The sequence below is a fragment of the Archocentrus centrarchus genome, chromosome 4, assembly GCF_007364275.1.
Source record: "Archocentrus centrarchus isolate MPI-CPG fArcCen1 chromosome 4, fArcCen1, whole genome shotgun sequence".
Lineage (NCBI taxonomy): Eukaryota > Metazoa > Chordata > Actinopteri > Cichliformes > Cichlidae > Archocentrus > Archocentrus centrarchus.
This window is the reverse complement of record NC_044349.1, coordinates 24,661,361-24,680,017: the sequence shown is the minus strand read 5'-3', so window position 1 is coordinate 24,680,017 and position 18,657 is coordinate 24,661,361. Positions and strand designations below refer to the sequence as shown.

Sequence of the window (18,657 nt, the reverse complement as noted above, 5' to 3'; positions counted from 1 at the left end):
GTTAGTGACTGTTGACCACTTTTGCGCTTTTCATCAAACAAAACAAAAAAAGTCCTCGTTGATGGTTAATCTTGATGTTTAATGCCCTTAGGAATATTATAGGAACATCACAGACTTTCTCTGTGCAGCCATCTTTTATTCAAATTTATCCTACTCAGGGTTAGAGGGTTGCTGGAGCCTGTCGGAGCACATATTAGCCGGCACTGGGACAAATTGTCCTCATAGGCAATTCCATTTACACCCATTTTCATACTCATGGGTAATTTTGTGTTTCACATTTCTGACCTGCATCTCTTAAGCCTGTAGGAGGAAACGGGAGCAACCAGAGAAAAGATAAAATGTGCCATAAGGTGCTGTTGCTGTGTTTAAAGTTAACCAGCATTAACCATTTATTTCTTTGTACAAATGTTTTCTTTGTAGTGAAAGAATATTGTAATCCAGACAAATCCGCCTATGAAATGAGCATTATTGGAGTCTTACAGACATGAGAGGAAATTTAACAAAACAAGTTGAAGCATAAACAGTTACAGTGAGGGAGGTTTTTGTAATGATATCTTTTCATCTGGTTATGGTGCTGGAGCTGTCTGTGCTTTAGTAAATGGGATTTGACTTTTTCACAGGCTGATGCATCTCAGTGCTGAACTGAAACTGAAGTATGGGCAGCACACAGAAAATATTCAACTTATTATTTTTCAGTAGCTCCAACTTTTCTCTCTCGCTCTCTTTTTTTTTTTTTTTTTTAACCAGGTCTTACTTTGCTGATATGTTGCAGGTATTGATACATGACCGAGGTATGCACTGCACAGAATTTATACACTAAATAAGCATGTTAACACGGTTCATTGTGATGAGAAATTGTTTCTATTGTAAGGATATTTAAGTGGTATCCCAAATGCAGGTTAAAAAAATTACACAAAAGTTTAAGCTCAATTAAATAGAAAACAGAAAAAAAAAATCTCAATCAAACCTGAAGCCAGGTACAGTCACTCTGTGGTCCATGAAGCGTGAGTGTGGCATCATGAAATACATCACACTATTACATTACACTAATGGCACTCCCTCTGGATCTTAATCAACCCACCAAGCTGATCCACATTATTGTCCAAAAACCTCGTATTCCTTATGATGATTGCTGGAATTGTTCCAGCACTAAGCCCTGTCATCTCCTCCATAGCTCCTCCAGGATTACAGGACAGCACAAGCTGGTGAAAATTCTCCATTGCCAAGAATATAATGAAAAACCACTTGCAAAACTTGACATGACAAGACTTGCAAAACAATAAGTAGCCATTTCACCTTTACATAAAACACAATGAACAACGAATATTGATTTTATTTGTATGCACAAAATGCTTTGATTAAGCTCACGGTAAACTTCACTTCATAAGGAAACTTAAGGAAGCTAAATTCCTGCTTCAAGTCTGAAGTGGAACAATAGAAAGCATCCTAAGTGCATGGCCTAAAACCAGAAGGCTCAGCGAGGATAAATTATAACTACCAAGAACAACACTGGCACCCATCTACCAAGAATTACTGATTTCTTTGACATACGGTGTTTGTCCAGATCCAGAGGATACTAAAAAAAAATCCAAGCCAAAACATGTTTACATGTGTGCTGTTATCAGGAAACCCATACAGATGTAGGAGCTCCCTGTCATCAGATCATGAGCAGTTTCCTTTATCAGTTTGAATGAATTCATCCTCCACACTTTTTAATGTTTAAATAGTGTTTTTATTATTTTATCATTTTCATTTTTTTTTTTTATTTACTAGCTATGAGGAAACTAGATCTGCACTTTCTTTGTGCATCCTAGTTGTGGATAAGTAAAAAGAAGGGATATGACAACAGACCAAAATGAAACACTCACAATTTTTGCATGTTTTTTAAATGACAAAGACTTGTGGGCCATAAACGGAAATGAATGATTTCATCTATTATTTTATTGATTTTAACTTCTGTACTGAAAATGAATTCCTCTTTATTCAGGGGCATTACTAACATAACCTAACACTCGGAAGATAAGAAATCCCTTTATTAGTCCCACGGTGGGGAACTAATAAAGGTGCATATATAAAATCCTCTCAGTTGGAAATCCAAATCCCTCTTAACATGTTCTCAGGTGAGAAAGGAGTGATTTTTACAGATGATTTTTCCATTAACTTTGAACATACCCTCTGGAGCACTTTCAGCCTGTTATCATGAGGAGGCATATGGCAAGTTCCTTAACTCATTTCATTTTATATCAAAAATATGTTGCTTTTGGTTTGTGATTTTGAGTCATTACATGACTCACAAAAAGTAAATAAATATTTCTAGCTGCCGTAGCTCTGCTGCAGTTTGTTTTCTTGTGGCAGTTTTTAGATTGCGATGCTATGTGTTCGAGAGGACTGTAGTTTCATTCAGGGGTCCTCACACTATAAGCCATATTCATTTATTAACACACGTCTAAACAGCACTTAATCCAAATGGACTAGTTCTTTTCTACTCTAGCTGAGCACTCACAGCACTTTATACAACATGTTTGCATTCACCCGAGCACTGTTTTTTCCATATCAAAGCGCTTTCTATTTAAAATTAACACACATTCATGCTTTGACGGTTGCATCGGAGAGCAACTTGTTCAGTATCTTGCTCAAGGATACTTGGGCATACAGACTGGAGCAGCCAGGAATCAAACCACCAACCTTCCAATTAGTGGATGACCTGCTCTACCTCCTGTGTCACAGCCAATCCTCCCAAATCTAACAGCTGTCTCACACTGCTAGTATGTGATTTTAATCTGCATTTTTTTTTTTGGGTGGGGGGGTGGGGGGGTTCAGGGAAACTGAGTTTTGTTTTTTCTTTTTTTCGATGTTTGTCTGTAATCATGCTTCTCACTTGGGAGTTCAGTGTGACAGTTCCTGTCAGCCTGGCATTTACAGTAATGATTGGCATTTGGTCTTCTCTGTCTGTAAATCTCACTATGATGTTGTTCACAGGCTCATTACCATATTTTTCCCTCCAGCTTGCAATTAGGAATATGTTGTCGTCTGACCCTTTTTCAGACTTCCTGGAATGTGAAACAAAAGAATAGCGCTCTGTGAAATGTCATATAAACGCAACAGAATTTAGATAGATAGATAGATAGATAGATGCTATCTATCTATCTATCTATCTAGTAAAGGCATGTGTGCTGCTGTTATGGTTGCTTCTGGCATTAATGATTTTTAACTGAACAACCACTTCATGTCCACATAAGAGAGACTTACACAGTAATCTGTTATTCAGCAAAATAAAATATGGGATGATGGATTCATGGTGGTGAGCAAAGTTAAATTTAATTATATTATTTGTGTTTACTTGTTTGTTCTTCCTTGCTACAGACAGCTATGCAGAAACTGCTGAAATGAGCTGGAACGCTCAGTTCCAACCTCCGACAACCAGAAACAAAACATTTAGCTTAAACACTTTTCACTGTGTGTATTTCAGTGGATCAAGGAATAATTTATGTCATTCTTGAGGTGATCTGTGCAATTATGTGTGTTTACATATCCTCCTGAGAACGGAGGCAAAACACACCTGTCAATTGAACTTTTTTGTGTCTACTACAGACTACATAAAGTCTCAGGAGGATATTTCACTGGAATAAATCCATATTTTGTCATATTTTAAAAATGACACATCTGTGTGTGGGCATTTGATGGGCATTTTCCTCATCATAGCATTGTTTAATTTAACCTAATATTAAGCAAAATTCTAAGAACCAGTCCTGTTGTCAGTGCCAAAAGGCTGTAAACTATTCCTTCTTCCTGTTCAATGTGCATGATAGTTGTTGGGATATTTCATTTGGGACTTAAGTGGTTCTGACTCACAAACAGTCACAAACTCAGTATCACATGAAAGGACAGTAAAACACAATTTGTGAAAAGTACATCACAGAGTGAGGTCATAAAATCCCGGCGTTAACACTAACACGAGCTGTGGACACCAGGAACCTTTTGCTTTTCCTATTACACTACTTTCTTGTTTGGTTTGAGTGCGCTTCCAGGAAGCATGTGCAGTTGGCATCCCTGTAATGTTAGTGATAAACACACACAAACTTGGCTTAAAAGGGTCTGTTTTAACCAAAATCATGGGCTTTTCCTAATCCAAACCAGATTTTTTTTTTTTAGGTTAAACCAACCATACATGAAAACAAAAGTGAACTGCAAGTGAAAGCGTAACTTAAAAATTACCCAGAAGAGACTCATACTCCAGGCTCCTAGCTGAAAGTCAAGCATTTGAGGCCGCAAACATCCTCCTATCTACTAACACAGACTTAGTAACTAATGTTAAACTGGAAGCACTTCTTTATCTCAATACACAAATGCTTACTTGGGTCATTTCCAACAGCAGGAACAAAATACATATGAATGTTTAGTTGGAGGACTTGTTTCATGAAACGTATCTGTTACTCTCTGAGGATGTGGATATCAACATGAAACTGTTGCGGCAGGGAGACCCGACTTTAATTGTTTTCTGTTAGACACTAACATCTCAGGGATGGGGGGGAGTTTCTGTATCAACTTTAAGGTTAATTAGTATGTTTGCCCTTTGGAACCATTCTTATTCAGATAACAAAGCAATAATGATTACGTAACCGTTCTTTTATGAAATCCCAATAGACTACTCCCAGCAAGTCTCTGACTTTGTGCTGTGTCAGACAGCTAGTTTATCATATCCATCAAATCTCAGCACACTGACTTGGATGTCTTTTAAAGGTCTGCACACTCATATTCACTATTGCTGCAGCTTTATAAAAGCCTGTTCTTCCACAGCTTCCACCTACTCATACTCCGCTTTCTTTTGATAGCTGTGGTTGCTTTGTTTCTTTAATAACTAGTTACTTCTTTAGTTGTTTGGCATGCTCCTTTTATGTTCTTTATCATGTGCCAGCTCTTATGTAGCCTACTGCTGGAAGCCTTTGTTCTCGTCAGCAGATCTAAGCCAAGTAAACTTCTTGCCATCTCCAAATGCAACACCTGACATCAAAAACTGATAAACTGATTACTGGTGGTGACCTCATTTGAACTTTTACATAGTGGTGGTTTAGAGAAAACGTGACAGTGAGAGTTTGCTTAAATATATCAAAGTGTGTGCTACAAGAACTCATTGCTGGTGATTAAAAGAATAGTTTGATTTTCATGTTTGTACAATATAGCTAATATTTGGTTACCTGTAGCACAACAATTGGAAATGAGGGAAACTGGTTGCCTGTGAATTTAACAAACTAATCTTTGAACAACAAAAAAAAAAAAATCCATCCATCCACTGTTCAGGGTCGCGGGGGGGCTGGGGTCTATCTCAGTTGACATAGGACGAGAGGCAGGGTACACCCTGTACAGGTCGCCAGCCTGACACAGAGAGACAGACAGCATCCGCACTCACATTCACACCTATGGGCAATTTAGAGTTTCCAGTTAACCGAACCCCAGTAAGTGCACGTCTTTGGACTGTGGGAGAAAACCAGAGTACCCGGAGAAAACCCACGCAGACACAGGGAGAACATGCAGGCTCCACACACAGGGGAAGGGGGAGGGGCCTGTGCCGAGGTGGAATCAAACACAGGCCTTCCAGATGGTATTCTAACTGTGAGGCAGTAGTGCTAACCACCATGCCCCCCCCCCCCAAATCCTTTAATTAAAAGTCAGAAGCCCACAAAAAAAGAAGAAGAAGAAAATGAACAGACAGAAGACTATAAATACATGTAGAGCAAACTAGGGAAGCAAGGCACAGGGTCCTATTTCAGGAAGCAGGTTTAGCTAACAGTTTGTTAACCCTGAGATCAGAGAAACTCTGACTTTTCTGTTCCAGAAGGAGAGTTAACTTCAACTCTGATTCTGATTCATTTCCTCATTCAAAAAGTTGCTGTCAAAGCGATCAGTGGAGCAAATTAACTTGCAGGTATTTACATTTTTACAAGCACTGAAATTCCATTCATTACATTAGTTCATTATTTATTGTACTTAACATGAGCGATTTTATAGTCATTCACTTGTCAATAGGCTATACAGACATGACAATTGCATGGCGAATTTATAATCAGCTCAAAATAAAATCTATAGTCTCCATCTTTCTAACTCTGAGATTCTGTGGACAATAATGCAGCTCTCATTGTCAGCCAGTTTCTCTAAAACATTTACTGTATCTGATTGTGGCAACCATTGTTTAAGTCATATAGATTGCTGTGTAAAGCTTTAGACACAGAACACACTGATCGATGGAAAAATGTCTGTCACAGTTGGGATCTTGGAGATGATGTAAATATTTGAGAGAACATGAGGCAGAAATTATTTTACGACTCTAAAGATGTATTTCAAAGTGAGTCTTTAAATGGAGCTGCAGACAGTCTGTGTTCTGAACTTTTAATGTTGATGTTTGTTCACAGATTGAGACTCACTCATTAAATGATGTCGCATAACATTTTGAAATGTAAGGCGTCTGAAATTCAGAGTCTGTATCTCAACATATTTTCTACTGTAAATCACCTAAATCAGTCTCAGTGGGTCTACTCAGAACTAAATCTACCCAAAGGGATCATAGGCTCGGAGTCTACATGCATGGTGGGAGGGATCCAAAACCGGTGAGGATCACGGATTCAGACAGGATCAGGCCAGAATCCAGTTCCCATTCATAGCAGCTTATTTTGATCTATACGCCTTATTTAAAATGGCACATCTTCCCAAAATCTTAAAAAGCTGAGACGTTTCATATAACATGCTTGCCTTTACTGATAAAGTGTTATAGTCAAAGACTTGGAAAGTCGCCCTGTAGTTTTTCATTTAAACACTTACTATTACTTAACAGTAACTCAGTAAAACAGCTCTGCTATGGCTGTAAGATAGTAATCATCTGTCAGTGAAGACTGACAGATGATCAGAATAGAAATGTTTTTTGTTTTTGTTTTTTTTTTATCTTTTTGTCCCCGTCAGTTTGCAGCTGAATAATTAGATTTAAAAATCAGATGTAAAATTAGGATTCTAGCTTCATCTAATGAAATTTAAGTTAGGTAAATGATGAACATAGACAGTATAAAAAATGATATATCTTATATCAAACTATTCTGTCTATGATGGTGACTAATCGTAATCATTGATCAAAATGAAAAGCTGATAAAATTTTTTTCCTCTTTATTTTTTAAGATGAATATCATGGCCCACACTGACACATGTTCATATTCCTCAGTCCACTGGATTAAAATGGAGACTCTGCTCTTTATTTACCACTTACCACAGTGAATCGTGTTATTAGCGCTCCACTGATGCGCTCCACTCACACACATGCTTAACTCAGGGTGAACATACTCAGAGTTGATTAAACTTACTCTGACCAGCTGTTCTGGAACCGAAACCTCAGAGTTGCCAATCTCAGAGTTAATCAACTCAGAGTGAACAGAATCAATCACAAATAGGAAGTAAAACTCAGAATAAGGTGCAAGGGACAGAAACTAACAAAGTAAAACACGAAGTAGTAAACACGACACAAGGAAGTGCTAGGACCATGAATCAGAATAACAGGGACTAAATGAAAGCAACAAAGTCTAATCACAGAACAATTAAAAACATAGCCTTGAGCTCAGAACTAATGCTAAATATACTAAAGAAAACCACAAAACAATTTAAACAACTCAGAAACCAAATGGAAAACAGTTTAATAAATTTAATCTAAAAGTCCTAAACTCAAAAACGTGGGTCCAAACTGTTGAATGTTCAAGCTTTTCAGTTAATGTACTTTTTCATTTGTGCACCTTTTCTTTGAAATGTACAGGAAACACTGAATTCACCAGTTAACACAAGTTTTGTATACTGGTTTATTATGCCTACATCTAGCTGTAAAATTCTTTTGTTATATGTATGTTTTTGTGTAGAGATTCTCTGGGTTTTTGATGAATGCTGAATTACACCGCTAATCAAATCAGGCAAAAAATAAAACGCTTTCATTCACTACTTTAGAATTCAGTCATGTTTAAAAGCTTCCTTTCCACCCTGTCTAGTAATTTCATTTCATTCATTTAACCCTTCGAATTTATGTTAGTGATGTTCTAGCCTAGAGCAATGTCTTTGTTTTTAAAAACAAAAAGTTTTTTTTATTTAATTTTGTTTATTTCTTTTCAAATGTGTCTTGGAGGTTAACTTTTGTTTCATAGGATGCTTTATGCAAATTACTTCACTGCTTTAATGAATAAATAAATGATAAATAATGGCAAAGCCTTTTCTTTAAGACTGGAAACTTTTAAGGAACAATAGCTCTAAAAATGAAAATAAGGCTACTGGAAGAATTACTGTTCCATCTATGAGTTTAATTAAAAATAAGATTGCAAGTACATACATCATTTAATGACATGTCTGTGAACTCAGATTTCACAAATTTGAAACTAGTAGGGGGCGGCACAGTGGTTGGCACTGTTGCCTCGCAGCAAGAAGGTCCTGGTTTAGCTTGTGTTAACTGGTGAATGCAAACTGTGCTTAGTTTGCATGTTCTCTCTGGGTACTACGATTTCCTCCCACAGTCCAAAGACATGCAATTAGTGGGGTTAGGTTAATCTGTGATTCTAAATTGCCCATAAATGTAAATGTGAGTGCAAATGGTTGTCTGCCTCTCTGTGTTAGCTCTGCAACAGACTGGCAACCTGTCCAGGGTGTACCCTATGGCAGCTGGGATGCCTCCCAAGTGGAAGAAAATAGACGGATGGCTACACACACAAAGAGATCTAACACATGCATGTGTAGGTTCTCAGTCATCCAGGTCATAGTAGTTTTGAGTTTTTGAAAAAGAAAAGGCAACTGGACTTCTTCTTGGTTCATGAAGACTAATGGGGTTATCCTGTTCAAGGTTGTTCCCCAACAGGACAACCCCAGTTGGAGATAAATACTTGAGACTCTCCATTGTTTTGTTTTAGAACTCAAAAAGCCTCTTGGATAAGAAGTGAATTGTCTTCATGGATCAAGAAGTCCAGGTGCCTTTTTTTTTTTTCGAGCACTGAGCTCTAACAAGTGTACTCTCTTCTGAAAATTTACTGTCATTCAGCTGTTGTGGTCATGGGTGGAGAAAAAAGTGCTACACCTTCCTAATGAAAGCAATTTGTCCTAACTATATCAAACTGTATGGAAAACCACTGTAAATGCAACTGCAAAGAAATGCACTGACTAATTCTGTTTTTGGTAAATGGTAGTCCACGAAAATATAGATGGCTTGATAAATATATAGATTGATAAATATATATTAGTGTATAAAAATTTTTTTTTACATAAACTATAACTGACATTTTAAGGAAATTTTATTTAAAAATGTAAAAAAAAAAAAAAGTATTTTCTTTAAAATACAAATCACAGGCCTTAAAATACATAAACAGCATGTTTTGTTTTATTTTGTCTGTTGATGAAATGTAACTTTTCTTGATTGACCAAATGACACAATTGTAAGACATACTTCTGTGAAATAATGACTTAAAAATACTTAAACAGATGATTAGAATTGTTCCATGTTTTTCAAAACCAGAGTTTGGGAGGAGTTACAAAGAATCCTGCCCTTGTTTGATCATTGTGTCATGAATATGTGCTAAAGGTCACAGCTATCCTTATGTCAACAAACTATCCAAAAAAAGAGAGCGAGAGAGAGAAAATAAAACAGCAGACTTTGCCCTTTCTGATGTTCACATCTAACGAGTGACTTCATGTCTTCTGTCCCAAAGTAGTCCAGTTTGTGAAGTTAGCTAGCTGTGTACCTTTAGCCACCAATAAGATAACTAGCATATCATCTGAGAGCCAATAAGGACAAAAGCAACCTAGTCAGCTGGGTGTGTTGAGTTGGAGTTTAGACTTTGGACCCCAGAATAGTCAAGAGATACAGTGGAGACTCTTCAGGAACGGAGACAACAAAGTAAATCAGATATTTTGTTTGGATCTCAGTTGTTTGGGAGGCTTCTTTGGTGTGCTGCTCAAGCAGGGAAATTATGGAGCACTACCCAGATCAGGTAAATGTTTTAATATTTTCATACAGATATAGGACACTGCGGTCTTTAAGACCCACAGAGCAAAGTTCAAGCTCGAGAGCAAATTGAAAACCTATATACATTCTTTAATCTACATATGTACAAAAATGTCTTAAACTTATCAATATCTATTTAAAAATCATACTAACTTGTATATAGAGTATATAGACTTGTATACAGACTAGAAGAACATAATTAAAGAGGCGCTCAGTGAATTGTTGGCAGTGAAACAGACTTTCCCAGCAATCGAAACCATGATATTCTTGTTGTTTTTGCTTGTTTCTTGCTATTTAATGTCACGACCTGTCTTCAGGGTTGTGATGGCCTTGAGCTGCTTGACTGGCTGTTTGATCAAAACAATGGTATTCTTCGTCATGAAGAAACAGGACAACACACTTGGCCAATCCAAGACCCAAATGTGTGTGAGACTGTTGTATCTTTTTCATTTCCCATTTCCTTCTCAGTGTTTTCTCTAGATGTTAGTTTAAAAGACTCTCCCACTATTTTGTTACCCCTCAAACACAGACTAATGATAGCACTTAATATTTTCACCCAGCAGATGCTGCAACCAGCCGAACAAGCGAACGATGACTTTCTCAATGCCCTCCTGAGTGGAAATGATTCTGTCTCGGCATCTCCGATCTGGTCGCCATCTCCCAGTGACAGTGGGATCAGTGAGGACCCTGCCTCAGACCAGATGGACAGTCCTCAGCGATCTGAGAGCCCACCTGGAGACTCTCAGTTCTTTGGTACAAGACCGCTAACCAAGGCAGCCCTGGAAGCCAAAGTCTCCACTGACCTCAGTAAGTCACAAATATCCAAAAGTAAGACATTCACACTGAGACACATTACAAATTGGGTTGTAATTAATAATATTTTTTTCATCATTACTGATTTAACTACAGATTATTTTTCTCTGTTAACTGTTGGGTCTTTTTAATCAAACTGTGGAAATTAAGTCCCAAGAAATATCTTCAAATGTCATATTTCTTCTTATGAAAGCCCTAATACTAAGCTATTTGCTTTATTATAGAAGAGAAGAAAATGGAAAATATTGCTTGAAAAATTGCCATCGGTTATCTACATTTTGCACATTTTTAGATAACCACTGTGTGATAACATTATCATTTCATTCTAATGACATTATACTAAATCCAGCCCTTGTAGGCAAGGAATGATAATTGGCACTCAATGTGAGTTTCAAAGTTTTTGTTTCTGAATACAAATCCAAGTATCACAAAAAAAAGTAGGATATCATGCATTATTAGTGCAGGAATAGTTCAATTTTAGACACAGACATTACTGATAATGACAAAAGAAAGTAAACATATTCAGTACCAAGCAGAGTAATCAGTATTTACATAACCGAGCTCCAGAATTGTTGTTCAGAATCCAACCAGTGAGACGAGCGTGTCTTCATGATCTTTATTTGCATGTGCTTTATGTTACATTCTGCCTGTGTGTGTGTGTGCAGGTGGCTGGAGGCTCGGCTTTCCACCGGGCAAGACAAGGATTACACAGCATCCTTCTGATGTATATAGACCACAGCTTTCCTCTAGCTTCCCCCTAACCGTCAAAGATTTGCTATTGTCGGGCACATCAGAGCCAGTAAGTAGCCTGTTGCTTTCTGATAGAGAAGGTGGGTGTGCTTTAGGGCAGGGTGAGAGTGCTAGTGTCTAATGGATGTTTGTGTATCTCTCACTGCCTTCTTGACTTATGCAAGAGACCTGTTGTTTACCTTTTGTGTGTGAGTGTGCATGTCTACTTTGGTGAAAACAAGTGGATTACTACAGTCCCTGAACTTATGAATTCAGCAAGGGGCAAGGCCTTTGGAATTGCAAATTAAATATCTATTTTTACTCTTTTGTTTATGGGAAGCTTTGCTGAACATGCAGCAAGTGGGGGCTGTTTTTCTGAACCAGAGAGAAGGAATACACAAAAGACTTTAATTAGTATTCTGTTGAAGATTATTTTTTTACTCTCCCATAATATTAATTCATTCATCCAAGATATATTGAGAGATAAAGCCCTTAATGTGTGCAGAATGTGCTGTTGTGTAGCTTTACTAAATAGCATTTTGTGGAGAGAAAATTTATTGTGTCAACATATCAAATACTCTTATTTCACACACACACACACACACACACACACACACACACACACACGTGCACAAAAAAATTAGATCATCAAGTCAAGATCACCATGACCAGAATAATATGTTAGTGCTTCTGAAACTTAAGTAGATTTTAGTTCATCTTCTTAGTATTGATCCATCTTCTCAGCCTAGTTTAATAAGATGAAGGAGAGACCAGCAGAATGAAACTTAGGTTCTCACTCCGTAATTACTCTGAGGAAACCGTGTAATGAGAGTGATGAAGCTGCCCTGATAGTCTGCACCCATTTAACTGTGAGGCTCATGCGACAGAGAGTGGTGGCGGTGGTAGAGGTGGGCAGAGAGAAAATGTAATCAAACAGCAGTGGTGATATTTTAAAAATTGGAATTTGTATTTTCACACCAGACCCCACAGCCATCCCAAAAATCCATTCAAGAGTTGGTTCTCAATGAAGATGAGAAGAAGCTTTTAGCAAAGGAGGGGGTCACTCTGCCCACCCAGCTGCCTCTTACAAAGGTAAGCTGCTATCTATACCCAAACAATGAAAATAGTTTCCAGCTCCTAGAATTTATCACACAGAGGCTCAAAATGAAACTGCTCATTACTTTGTCAATCAGTATGAAGAAAGGATTCTGAAGAAAATACGCAGAAAGATTCGCAATAAGCAATCTGCCCAGGAGAGCAGGAAGAAGAAAAAGGAGTATATTGATGGTCTGGAAAGCAGGTAATATTCTAATTTATATTAGAGTAAAAACACGACATTAGAATGGGTTTGAATGTTTTAGCACTTTAATTGTAAAATCTTACTGATAATAATAGTCTTACTTACTGATAAGCATAAAGCAATTCCTCGATTATTTTTGTGATTGCACCCTCCAGGAAGTCCTCTGCTTTTGTTACAGGTTAATGTATTTATGAGCAGGGAAATTAATAAAAAAAAAATCCACACTTATGGGTTTTGAGTATCAGCTTTGAAACAGAAAACCACTTAACAGTGTGCATTGCAAAACGTTTGTGAGTAAGGCATTATGGATGCAGTTTTTAAATAACTGACTGGAACATTCAAAATTCCCTGTATACCCTCAAATCAATTAATGAATAAGAGAGACAGCTTTAAACCCCTTTTGAGGGGCACTATTCACTGAAGATGAAAAACTAAAATAGAAAAAAAAAATGGTAAAATTGTATTTTTTCTTTTTTTTTCTACTCCTGTCTTTCCCCACATGTATCCCCTCTAGGATGACTGCTTGCAATGCGCACAACCAAGAGCTGCAGAGAAAAGTGTCCCAGCTGGAAAAATGCAACATGTGAGTGATCCAAGTAAAAAAAAAAAAAATTAATCGTTCTGTGATCTCATGGTAATGTTTGTTTTGGCATTTGCTCTTATTAAAAAAAAAAAAACTATATTTGGAATTTTGCCTTGCTTTTCTGTTCCCTCAAACCCTTGTTAATCCTCTTATCACTGTCTTCTCTTTGTATTTTCTTTTCCCCATTCCTCCCCACAGGTCACTAATGGAACAGCTGCGCAGACTGCAGGCTTTGGTCATGAATACATCTAATAAGCCAGCCCAGACTGGGACATGTGTACTGGTATGGAAATCCTCTGTGATAAGATAAATTGTCACTGATACATACGACTCTTCAAAAACAAATCCTAGTAAACAGACACCAAAAATTATTCCTGCTGGATGAGCCATTACAAAAGGACAGTCTATATTGGTACACACTGGATAATGCAACAAGGGACAGATTCCATATAAAGAGAGATAATACTGTTTCAAACAGAAGTCACTGATTGCCTCTGATCACTACACTGGAATAAAGCTCTACACCAGAGGCAAAATGAGTCGAGAGGAACTTTGTGTATCTTTTAATCTATAAATATAACTGAATGCCTTCAGAAGTCAAATGATGTAGAAAACACCAATACTTAATGTAACCCTCTTTTTTCATATTCTCAGGTGCTCCTGCTGTCCTTCTCCCTAATACTGTTCCCAAGCCTCAAGCCCTTATCTGACGCCAAAGTCAGTCAAGGTGACTTCACTCCAGTCAGAAGTGAGTAACCTTCAGCACCAAACAGCTTTGTGTGGCTGCCTGCCAGCTAATCCAGTACCTATACAACTACATTCACACACACTGCTGGAACGGTTCTCATCTGCAGAGCTTTCCAGCCAGTTTTACTGTTCTGAGGATTTACTGTCAACTTCAGATTTTTACCATTAGATGGAGGGCAGAGATGAGTAAGGCCATCACTGTGGTTCCTAAGCTCTGTTCTGTTAACAGCATCTGAATGGTTACCACTAATTGTCAGTTCAGTATTGAATGTTTTGGCAGAAACCTACTAAAATGGTTTATGTTTTGTTTTTTTTAGTCATAAGGCAAGATTAGTATTTGCACAGCAGCCAGGTGTAATTTCTTAACATAAGTGGTTTGACAGCCCCGAAAAAAGCAATCAATCTTGTGCTTTTTCCTGACTGCTTAAGGCTATGTTACATGTTTTTAGACATTTTTGAATCTTTAATGTGTTTAGGTTTGAGCTTTCAATCATCATTCAAACATATGAGGGCATTTAGACATGAAGACGTGCACTCGCCTACCTCAGTGCAGGCTTAGAAAAACTAAGAAAAGCTGAAAAATAAGCAAAGCTGAATACCTACAGGTATTCCTAATTATACCTAATTATATTTTTTTTATTTTTGTGTCTTATTCTCCCACAGTCCAATCACGGTCCCTGCAGAACCTTCAGGCTTCCCGTGTATTGCATGTCACCGACTCCCCGTTCTTCACCGAGGATGAATCAGAGCCTCTGCACCAGCATTACCCAGAAGACCAGGGATTGAAAGATTTTACTGCACTGATGGAGAAGATGGCAGTAGACCAAGAACAATCCACTTTGGAGTCCATGCCTCTCAACAGCAGTCAGGGAGACAAAGTCAGTCATTTCCATGTAGACCCAATTACTGGTCACATAGCTACTGTGACCTTGAATCCCCCCCACTCTGCCAAGTTACAACCACATGCTGATGGTATGTAAGAGAAAAGAAGAAACCTTTTCTAAATGATCTTACTCCTAATGGTAGAGCAGGGAATTATCAGGGGCTTTTGTTTACACAAAGGGAAATTTTTTAATCATTCCCATTTTGTCTTTAATACATATGTAGCCTGTACGCCTTTTTTTTTCTATTTGTGATACTGTTTTATATCAGTATTTGAATTTGAATCCCCCACTGAAAATTATTTTTCTGTGTACACTTTGCCTTTGATGAAATGCCAGTTTAAAATTACTGTTTCAGAATGTCAAAAAAATTGGTGAATAGAGCTGTGATTAACTGTATAATTTTGATCGTAACGAATAATTTTTTTGAAATGTTAAAGGATTTTCAAAGCATGTTTTCTCTGGAGAGTTAATCGCAGCAGTTTGGATTTATTCATGGTTTAAACACCCTTAAATTAAAGAAAAAATAACAAAACAAAATCAGTGATTTGAAAATACTGTGGATTCCTTGTCTATATTTTCAAGCTTAAGTAATTAAAGAGTGAAAGCATAGGGTGCAACATCTGTGTTGACAGCTCTACTTGAAAACGAGCGCTGTGGGACGGATGTCAGGAGTGGCATGGCTCGTGCAGAGGGAGACAGAAAACTGGGACAAAGGTGAGACAGGTGACCTGTTATCTCGTTAGTCAGACTTGACATGTTGATTTACTTTACTTTAAGCATTTACTTGTTGAAGCCGGGTTGCAGCTAGTGTCCCTGTTTGTCACTGTCAACCACGCAAAAAAAAGGAATGGGGTTCTTAAGCTTGCTGCCATTTCATCTAGCATTTAGGTCTGACCTGTTCAAGATGACATTTTCCGAGGTCAGCTAGAATTTATTTCAAGGAGGAGCCGGAGATTGAACTCTGGGATTAAATGATCCACTCCATCCAACACTTTGGTCCTTTTTTTTCGTCTTAGATTCACAGAAGAAAAAATACATTAAAAAACCACCATGGTTTATATTAATACACATTCATTCCAAAGCAGGAAGATACATCTCTGACACATGGACATGTTATAACACAAAAATCCTCTTTTTGAGATTATTTTATAACATTCATGAGATTACTTGAAGCTCTTCATAGGGTCCTGGCATACTGTCAACATATGAAGCTAACTAAATCTTCAGTCATCTGACAAATATCTGGAATTACTGCTGTTTGTTCAAGTGACAGAGGACATATTACATGAAAGCTGAAGGCGTAACTTTCTGTAGGCATGTCTGCTGACTGGATTCAGTATGAGGGGAAAATCAATCAATCGAAAGGGTTTTGAAATCCTTTGGTCTAAACTAAAATATTTCAGCTGGTTGAGACAACTTGAATGTTTTTTTTTTTTTTTTTTTTGTTAATACCAAAGATTGTGTGAAATTGCGCACTTTTAATGACATATTTGAATGATTATAGGATCTTTCCTGTTGCTATGGCAGCTGGCTTTGTCTGACTTTGAGTGCGGCTTTTCAGAGCAGCAGTAAACACTTTTGCCTTCAAATGTGGTCAGATGGCACCATATCTGAAATAGCTGTTCCCCTTGCATACCCTAGCATTCACTAAGTCACTGCTTTTGATTTTTAGCTGTTGATAGTTTAACTGCTAACAGTTAATGTTACAATCAAACTCCTGATTGTACTGTGTGCTGTTTTGTCATAATTCATATACATTTGTGGATGTGATTTTCAAAGTAGTGAAGGATGAGCATAGGGTTTAAGAATCAGCATTACATTATTATAGTTAACTAATCACTTGTCATTACCAGCTCAAGAGAGATAAGAGTTAAGAAATCTGAGGAGATGTTAGATTAATAATCTAACAATACAAAACAAGAAAAAATACATGGATCAAACCACTCATCAATCAGGTAGATTAAAATGATCACATTTAGCCTTTCACATGGGATGGGTAGTCACTGTTGAATTTTAGTTTGAGAAAAATACTAACATATATAACTGATGAATAGTAAATGCAACACAGTGCATACCATTCCTAAAAATGTATGTGCTCATGTGAACCAAAAAAAACAAGCAAATTCAAGTTGCCCCGCTCCCAAAGAGTCAGAGAAGCTGACACTCATATAAAATCATAAGTAAAGCAGAACAAGATAGTCGTTGAATAGATTAAATTAATGGTTAAATATTTTTTATGTAAATGTGTTTAAAACTGTTGAGCACTTTTTTATTGGTTGGTGATTTTGCAAACATTAAAGGAAGCATACAATTTATAGTTGAAAGTAAAATTCTCCCGTTTTTTAATGTGTTTGACTCAAAGTATTATCTTTATCCTCAGTGACATAAAGTACTGATTGTATATGTCTAAACCAGATCCCTACTCAAACGTTCTGACTTGTTGTCGCTAAATTAATAAATTTACATTTCCTTAGCAGTGAAAGTATACTTACTCCATAATAAGTGTGCAGCAACTAAGAACTGTCACATTTAGAAGGTAGCTGTTGTTAATCAACATTCTCAAGGTTGGAAAGGAGGATAGGGATGCTTATAAAAAGGAAGCAGGAAAGGTTTCGAGTTGAAGACATTTAGCAGCAGATTCATCTCCTTTGCCTCACGCTTTCTAAAGTGATTAGAATCGTTCACTGTTGAGTAGTCAGGCAAGCTAATAATGCCACTTTAATTTTAAGGCTGAACGAGGCCCCTCTACTGAAGGGCCAGGGTGAAAATATTAACATGTCAAGGAAATTATTAATAATTAAAGGGCTATAACCTTGCAATTTACTGCATATTCCTTCCACTCATGTAACTGATGTGAGAACTTGGTTTTTAGTACTACAGTAATGGGTTCATGAGTAATCAATAAATTTGTAACTTATTCAACAAAACCACATGTAAAGTGAAGAGTATCCATGCAAATAATGAAAAAATATTCATCCATATATAAAGTGTAAAGAGTAAAAATGATGACTTCTTAAAAGACTAGGAAACACTCTACCGTATCACTTTTTCATTAAGATCCATTGTTTGTATTTTTTGTGAAATAAAAATGATGTACCTTTGGGACCGTTTCTCTACTCGAGTTCTGCTCCTCTTCATACTACTCTCTAGTTCCTCATAAATGTGACAGTCCAACAAAGCTATAGGTTTATCACCTAAATAGCACAGCCTGCATTATTATTGCCAAGATAGAGACTTTTTTTTTTTTTTATCAGATATTATTATGTCCTAAACATTTTTTTTCCTTTCATAGATGTAATTAAGTTGAATTCTGCAGGAGCTGGAACCTCAATACAGGTCTCCTGAAAGTTTGTTTTAAAAGTCGAATTATAAGATGTGTGAAAAATGTTCACACAAATGCAACTACAGGTATTGTATTCTGTCTGCCTCTATACTTTGTCAAACGCTGAACATTAGCTTATTTCTCATTTTTTTTCTCTTTAAGTGTTCTCGAGCTGAATAGTCTCTGTGCTTCAAAGAAGAAAATAGAACAAGTCAGCACTATATAGTCACTTTAAGTGCCTGTTCTATTGAACCTGATCAGATGGGATATAAT

At 37.1% G+C, this 18,657-nt stretch overlaps 1 protein-coding gene across 2 annotated transcripts; it reads left to right on the top strand.

Moving 5' to 3' along the window:
• The first annotated feature begins 9,675 nt into the window (after positions 1 to 9,675).
• On the top strand, positions 9,676 to 18,164 carry creb3l3a (cAMP responsive element binding protein 3-like 3a). 2 transcript variants are annotated; one of them, XM_030727749.1, is made up of 10 exons: positions 9,676 to 9,992; positions 10,324 to 10,428; positions 10,567 to 10,813; positions 11,485 to 11,618; positions 12,530 to 12,640; positions 12,742 to 12,848; positions 13,363 to 13,431; positions 13,630 to 13,714; positions 14,086 to 14,179; positions 14,842 to 18,164. In XM_030727749.1, the coding sequence occupies exons 1-10, from the start codon at positions 9,972 to 9,974 to the stop codon at positions 15,156 to 15,158; spliced, it is 1,290 nt and encodes a 429-aa protein (XP_030583609.1). In that variant the 5' UTR covers positions 9,676 to 9,971; the 3' UTR covers positions 15,159 to 18,164. The 2 variants fall into 2 exon arrangements, with proteins under 2 accessions (XP_030583609.1, XP_030583610.1); XM_030727750.1 differs by having other exon boundaries at positions 9,678 to 9,992; positions 10,570 to 10,813.
• Positions 18,165 to 18,657: the final 493 nt, after the last annotated feature.